The sequence below is a fragment of the Geospiza fortis genome, unplaced genomic scaffold (genome assembly GCF_000277835.1).
Source record: "Geospiza fortis unplaced genomic scaffold, GeoFor_1.0 scaffold176, whole genome shotgun sequence".
Taxonomy (NCBI): domain Eukaryota; kingdom Metazoa; phylum Chordata; class Aves; order Passeriformes; family Thraupidae; genus Geospiza; species Geospiza fortis.
The window spans coordinates 43,836-51,737 of NW_005054514.1; the positions used below are offsets into that span (position 1 = coordinate 43,836).

A 7,902-nucleotide genomic window follows, 5' to 3' on the forward strand; every position below is an offset into this window, starting at 1 on the left:
TCTCTTCTCTTCTCTTCTCTTCTCTTCTCTTCTCTTCTCTTCTCTTCTCTTCTCTTCTCTTCTCTTCTCTTCTCTTCTCTTCTCTTCTCTTCTCTTCTCTTCTCTTCTCTTCTCTTCTCTTCTCTTCTCTTCTCTTCTCTTCTCTTCTCTCTTCTCTCTTCTCTTTTCTCTTCTCTCTTCTCTTCTCTTCTCTTCTCTTCTCTTCTCTTCTCTTCTCTTCTCTTCTCTTCTCTTCTCTTCTCTTCTCTTCTCTTCTCTCTTCTCTCTTCTCTTTTCTCTTCTCTCTTCTCTTCTCTTCTCTTCTCTTCTCTTCTCTTCTCTTCTCTTCTCTTCTCTTCTCTTCTCTTCTCTTCTCTTCTCTTCTCTCTTCTCTCTTCTCTTTTCTCTTCTCTCTTCTCTTCTCTTCTCTTCTCTTCTCTTCTCTTCTCTTCTCTTCTCTTCTCTTCTCTTCTCTTCTCTTCTCTTCTCTTCTCTCTTCTCTCTTCTCTTTTCTCTTCTCTCTTCTGTCCAGGAAACTTTCTCCATGGATGAGGGGCAAGGTCAGAGCTCCCCTGGGGGTCAGGGCACCTGGCTCCTGCTTGGAAGCGCCAACACCTGGAGGTTTGGAATGGAAATGAAACCTCAAAGAGATCTGGGGTGGGGAGAAGGGATCAGAAGGGTTTGGTGATGGTCTCTGCTGGAAAAATGGTAAATAGTGACAAAAATAGTGGGTTTAAAAGATGGCTCCTGCTTGGCAATGCCAATATCTGAAGGGATCAGAGGGTTTGGTGGCTGGAAAACCGGTGAATGGTGAGAAAAAGTGTTTTGAGAGAACTGTTCCGTGTGTTTGCAGAGGTAACCAGGGCTGTCCCTGCTGTGCTTCGTTGCAGACCCGCATGCAGAGCCTGCAGCCAGACCCCAAGGCGCAGTACCGGGGCGTGTACGAGGCTCTCAAGAGGATGGTGCAGACCGAGGGCTTCTGGCGGCCCCTGCGCGGCATCGACGTCACCGTGCTGGGGGCTGGCCCGGCCCACGCCTTGTACTTCGCCTGCTACGAGAAAATGAAAAAGTCCCTCAGTGACGTTTTCCAGCCAGGAGGAAACAGCCACTTGGCCAATGGTATTTTTGGGGTTTGCCCTAAAAAAAACCCCATTTGTGGTTATCAATATTCCTTGCTTATCAACCTATTCCTTGCTTGCTTCTCACTCAGCCTAGTGCCCCTCCCAGTCTAAATTCCTATTTATTCTCAAATTTCCCAGCACAAATAATCAGTTCTTATTTAATCTCAAATTTTTCCAGCACAAATGACCGATTTAGTGGAGGAAACAGCCACTTGGCCAATGGTATTTTTGGGGTTTGCCCTAAAAAAAACCCCATTTGTGGTTATCAATATTCCTTGCTTATCAACCTATTCCTTGCTTGCTTCTCACTCAGCCTAGTGCCCCTCCCAATCTAAATTCTTATTTCTTCTCAAATTTTCCGGCACAAATCATCAGTTCTTATTTAATCTCAAATTTTCCAGCACAAATCATCAATTTTTATTTAATCTCAAATTTTCCAGCACAAATCATCAATTTAGTGGAGGAAACAGCCACTTGGCCAATGGTATTTTTGGGGTTTGTCCTAAAAAAAATCCCCCATTTGTGATTATCAGTTTTCCTTGCTTGCTTTTCACTCAGCCTAGTGCCCCTCCCAGTCTAAATTCTTATTTATTCTCAAAAATTTTCAGCACAAATTATCAAAATACCATTGGCCGCTTGGGGTTTTTTGGGGTTTACCCTAAAAAAAAACCCCATTTGTGTTTATCAACCTATTCCTTCCTTGCTTTTCACTCAGCCTAGTGCCCCTCCCAATCTAAATTCTTATTTAATCTCAAATTTTCCAGCACAAATCATCAAAATGCCATTGGCCACTTTGCCAATGGTATTTTTGGGGTCTGCCCTAAAAAAAAAAAAACATTTGTGGTTATTAACCTATCCCTTGCTTGCTTGCTTCTCACTCAGCCTAGTGACCCTCCCCATCTAAATTCTTATTTATTCTCAAAATTTTCCAGCACAAATCATCAATTCTTATTTAATCTCAAATTTTCCAGCACAAATGACCAATTTAGTGGAGGAAACAGCCACTTGGCCAATGGTATTTTTGGTTTGCCCTGAAAAAAACCATTTGTGGTTATCAGCCTATTCCTTGCTTGCTTTTCACTCAGGCTAGTGCCTCTCCAAATCTAAATTCTTATTTATTCTCAAATTTTTTCAGCATAAATCATCAATTTTTATTTAATTTCAAATTTTCCAGCACAAATCATCAAAATGCCATTGGCCACTTGGCCGATGGTATCTTTAGAGTTTGCCCTAAAAAAGAAACCAAACCATTTGTGGTTATCAACCTATTCCTTCCTTGCTTCTCACTCAGCCTAGTGCCCCTCCCAGTCTAAATTCCTATTTATTTTCAAATTTCCCAGCACAAATAATCAGTTCTTATTTAATCTCAAATTTTTCCAGCACAAATGACCGATTTAGTGGAGGAAACAGCCACTTGGCCAATGGTATTTTTGGGGTTTGCCCTAAAAAAAACCCCATTTGTGGTTATCAATATTCCTTGCTTATCAACCTATTCCTTGCTTGCTTCTCACTCAGCCTAGTGCCCCTCCCAATCTAAATTCTTATTTCTTCTCAAATTTTCCGGCACAAATCATCAGTTCTTATTTAATCTCAAATTTTCCAGCACAAATTATCAAAATGCCATTGACTGCTTGGGGTTTTTTGGGGTTTGCCCTAAAAAAAAAACCCCAAACCATTTGTGGTTATCAACCTATTCCTTGCTTGCTTCTCACTCAGCCTAGTGCCCCTCCAAATCTAAATTCTTATTTAATCTCAAATTTTCCAGCACAAATCATCAAAATGCCATTGGCCACTTTGCCAATGGTATTTTTGGGGTCTGCCCTAAAAAAAAAAAAACATTTGTGGTTATTAACCTATCCCTTGCTTGCTTGCTTCTCACTCAGCCTAGTGACCCTCCCCATCTAAATTCTTATTTATTCTCAAAATTTTCCAGCACAAATCATCAATTCTTATTTAATCTCAAATTTTCCAGCACAAATGACCAATTTAGTGGAGGAAACAGCCACTTGGCCAATGGTATTTTTGGGGTTTGTCCTAAAAAAAATCCCCCATTTGTGATTATCAGTTTTCCTTGCTTGCTTCTCACTCAGCCTAGTGCCCCTCCCAGTCTAAATTCTTATTTATTCTCAAAAATTTTCAGCACAAATTATCAAAATACCATTGGCCGCTTGGGGTTTTTTGGGGTTTACCCTAAAAAAAAACCCCATTTGTGTTTATCAACCTATTCCTTCCTTGCTTTTCACTCAGCCTAGTGCCCCTCCCAGTCTAAATTCTTATTTATTCTCAAAAATTTTCAGCACAAATTATCAAAATACCATTGGCCGCTTGGGGTTTTTTGGGGTTTACCCTAAAAAAAAACCCCATTTGTGTTTATCAACCTATTCCTTCCTTGCTTTTCACTCAGCCTAGTGCCCCTCCCAGTCTAAATTCTTATTTATTCTCAAAAATTTTCAGCACAAATTATCAAAATACCATTGGCCGCTTGGGGTTTTTTGGGGTTTACCCTAAAAAAAAACCCCATTTGTGTTTATCAACCTATTCCTTCCTTGCTTTTCACTCAGCCTAGTGCCCCTCCCAGTCTAAATTCTTATTTATTCTCAAAAATTTTCAGCACAAATTATCAAAATACCATTGGCCGCTTGGGGTTTTTTGGGGTTTACCCTAAAAAAAAACCCCATTTGTGTTTATCAACCTATTCCTTCCTTGCTTTTCACTCAGCCTAGTGCCCCTCCCAGTCTAAATTCTTATTTATTCTCAAAAATTTTCAGCACAAATTATCAAAATACCATTGGCCGCTTGGGGTTTTTTGGGGTTTACCCTAAAAAAAAACCCCATTTGTGTTTATCAACCTATTCCTTCCTTGCTTTTCACTCAGCCTAGTGCCCCTCCCAGTCTAAATTCTTATTTATTCTCAAAAATTTTCAGCACAAATTATCAAAATACCATTGGCCGCTTGGGGTTTTTTGGGGTTTACCCTAAAAAAAAACCCCATTTGTGTTTATCAACCTATTCCTTCCTTGCTTTTCACTCAGCCTAGTGCCCCTCCCAGTCTAAATTCTTATTTATTCTCAAAAATTTTCAGCACAAATTATCAAAATACCATTGGCCGCTTGGGGTTTTTTGGGGTTTACCCTAAAAAAAAACCCCATTTGTGTTTATCAACCTATTCCTTCCTTGCTTTTCACTCAGCCTAGTGCCCCTCCCAGTCTAAATTCTTATTTATTCTCAAAAATTTTCAGCACAAATTATCAAAATACCATTGGCCGCTTGGGGTTTTTTGGGGTTTACCCTAAAAAAAAACCCCATTTGTGTTTATCAACCTATTCCTTCCTTGCTTTTCACTCAGCCTAGTGCCCCTCCCAGTCTAAATTCTTATTTATTCTCAAAAATTTTCAGCACAAATTATCAAAATACCATTGGCCGCTTGGGGTTTTTTGGGGTTTACCCTAAAAAAAAACCCCATTTGTGTTTATCAACCTATTCCTTCCTTGCTTTTCACTCAGCCTAGTGCCCCTCCCAGTCTAAATTCTTATTTATTCTCAAAAATTTTCAGCACAAATTATCAAAATACCATTGGCCGCTTGGGGTTTTTTGGGGTTTACCCTAAAAAAAAACCCCATTTGTGTTTATCAACCTATTCCTTCCTTGCTTTTCACTCAGCCTAGTGCCCCTCCCAGTCTAAATTCTTATTTATTCTCAAAAATTTTCAGCACAAATTATCAAAATACCATTGGCCGCTTGGGGTTTTTTGGGGTTTACCCTAAAAAAAAACCCCATTTGTGTTTATCAACCTATTCCTTCCTTGCTTTTCACTCAGCCTAGTGCCCCTCCCAGTCTAAATTCTTATTTATTCTCAAAAATTTTCAGCACAAATTATCAAAATACCATTGGCCGCTTGGGGTTTTTTGGGGTTTACCCTAAAAAAAAACCCCATTTGTGTTTATCAACCTATTCCTTCCTTGCTTTTCACTCAGCCTAGTGCCCCTCCCAGTCTAAATTCTTATTTATTCTCAAAAATTTTCAGCACAAATTATCAAAATACCATTGGCCGCTTGGGGTTTTTTGGGGTTTACCCTAAAAAAAAACCCCATTTGTGTTTATCAACCTATTCCTTCCTTGCTTTTCACTCAGCCTAGTGCCCCTCCCAGTCTAAATTCTTATTTATTCTCAAAAATTTTCAGCACAAATTATCAAAATACCATTGGCCGCTTGGGGTTTTTTGGGGTTTACCCTAAAAAAAAACCCCATTTGTGTTTATCAACCTATTCCTTCCTTGCTTTTCACTCAGCCTAGTGCCCCTCCCAGTCTAAATTCTTATTTATTCTCAAAAATTTTCAGCACAAATTATCAAAATACCATTGGCCGCTTGGGGTTTTTTGGGGTTTACCCTAAAAAAAAACCCCATTTGTGTTTATCAACCTATTCCTTCCTTGCTTTTCACTCAGCCTAGTGCCCCTCCCAGTCTAAATTCTTATTTATTCTCAAAAATTTTCAGCACAAATTATCAAAATACCATTGGCCGCTTGGGGTTTTTTGGGGTTTACCCTAAAAAAAAACCCCATTTGTGTTTATCAACCTATTCCTTCCTTGCTTTTCACTCAGCCTAGTGCCCCTCCCAATCTGAATTCTTATTTAATCTCAAATTTTCCAGCACAAATCATCAATTTAGTGGAGGAAACAGCCACTTGGCCAATGGTATTTTTGGGGTTTGTCCTAAAAAAAATCCCCCATTTGTGATTATCAGTTTTCCTTGCTTGCTTCTCACTCAGCCTAGTGCCCCTCCCAGTCTAAATTCTTATTTATTCTCAAAAATTTTCAGCACAAATTATCAAAATACCATTGGCCGCTTGGGGTTTTTTGGGGTTTACCCTAAAAAAAAACCCCATTTGTGTTTATCAACCTATTCCTTCCTTGCTTTTCACTCAGCCTAGTGCCCCTCCCAATCTAAATTCTTATTTAATCTCAAATTTTTCCAGCACGAATCATGGATTTAGTGGAGGACACAGCTTGGCCAGTGGAATTTTTGGGGTTTGCCCTAAAAAATCATGTTTGTGGTTATCAATATTCCTTGCTTGCTTTTCACTCAGACTAGTGCTCCTTCCAATCTAAATTCTTATTTAATCTCAAATTTTTCCAGCACAAATCATCAATTCTTAGTTAATTTCAAATTTTTCCCGCACAAATAATCAATTTAGTGGGCAAAAGGTGTTCAGGTGCAGCTGTGCTGTTCCTAAATTGCCATGGAATCCTTAAAGTTGGGAAAGATCTTCAGGATCAAGTCCCACCTTTGATGGTATCACCCAAGGGTGTGATCTTGTGTTGAAGGCATCACCTCAGCCTCTGGAGGTTTGAGTTCAGGTGTCCCTGGGAGCCCTGAGCGCCCTCCATCCTCTGTGTGCTTTGATTTTTAGCAGGAACATTTCACTTTTGGAGCCAGCAGCAAGCCTGGAGTTGAGGAGTCAGGGCTGTAGCAGAGGGTTTGTGCTGGAGATTCCCGTGGTTTTGCTGGTTTGTGCTGCTGGGAATCTGCCATGGGACGCTGAACTCAGGGGAGGGAATGCAATCCCTTCTCCTCAAACACGTTCCTGCGTTTGCCTTTCAAGTAGCTACAGGCCTGAGGTGCCAGCAGGAGAGTCAGAGCTGTGGCTTCACGAAATGACCCCAAGTGATTTGGGCAAGAGGGAGTTGGAGGTGGGAGCCAACATCAAAGGGAAGGAGTGGCTGCTCCGGTCCCAGAGCGGAGCGGGGATGGGTCAGGGCTGGCTGGCTTTGGCACGGCCCGGGCGCTGGAACCAGGCTGAGTAAAGGGATGAGAATCCCCAATTAGGGCTGTGCTGAGGGCAGGGTGAGCATTGCTCACGGCTGGCTCAGGCGCCGCGGGTGTCTGGGGTGGATGGATCCTGGCAGTTGGTGGGAGCTGCAGAGGGGGGCTGGGAGCGGAGCCAGGGCTCTCTCAGGAGGGGGTTCCTGCCCTGGGAACCTGGGCTGTGGCCCTGAGGGTGGGACCGGGGCACTCCCTCAGCCTGGATGGGATCCACCAGGGATGGAGCTTCCCAATGGATGGCAGCCCCATGGATGGGATCTCCATGGATGGGACCTCCATGGATGCCTTCCCATGGATGGGATCCACCAGGGATGGAGCTTCCCAATGGACGGCAGCCCCATGGACGGCAGCCCCCACCATGGATGGGATCTCCATTAATGGGATCCACCGTGGATGGGACCTCTGTGGATGGGAGCTCCCCTGGATGGGATTCCCATGGATGCCTTCCCATGGATGGGGTCCCCATGGATGAAGCCCCCTGGATGGATTCTCCCATGGATGATCCCCCATGGATGGATTCCCCATGGATAGGAGCCCCACATGGATGGAGCCCCCCACCATGGATGGAGGCCCCCCGGATGGGATCTCCATGGATGGATTCCCATGGAAGGGGTCCCCATGGATGAAGCCCCCCCGGATGGATTCCCCATGGATGGGATCCTCCATGGACATGATTCCAATGGATGGATTCCCACAGATGAGATCCCCTTGGATGGATCCCCATAGATGGATCCCCTGGGTGGATTCCCATGGATAGATTCTCATGGGTGGGATTCCCGTGGATGGGATCCCCCTGGATGGATTCCTGTGGATGGGATACCCCTGGATGGATTCCCATGGATGGATTCCCCTGAGTGGATCCCCTAGATGGATTGCCATGGATGGATTCCCATGGGTGAATTCCCCTGGATGGATTGCCATGGATGGATTCCCTGGATGGATTCCCTGGATGGATTCCCATGGGTGGGATCCCCCTGG

At 43.1% G+C, this 7,902-nt stretch overlaps 1 protein-coding gene across 1 annotated transcript in view; it reads left to right on the top strand.

Moving 5' to 3' along the window:
- The first annotated feature begins 866 nt into the window (after positions 1-866).
- Positions 867-7,902, top strand: part of SLC25A37 (solute carrier family 25 member 37) — a 10,165-nt gene continuing 3,129 nt past the window's right edge. The window contains 1 exon segment of the mRNA XM_031063567.1: positions 867-1,098. Within this exon segment, the coding sequence (XP_030919427.1) occupies positions 876-1,098 (223 nt within the window). The 5' untranslated portion in view covers positions 867-875.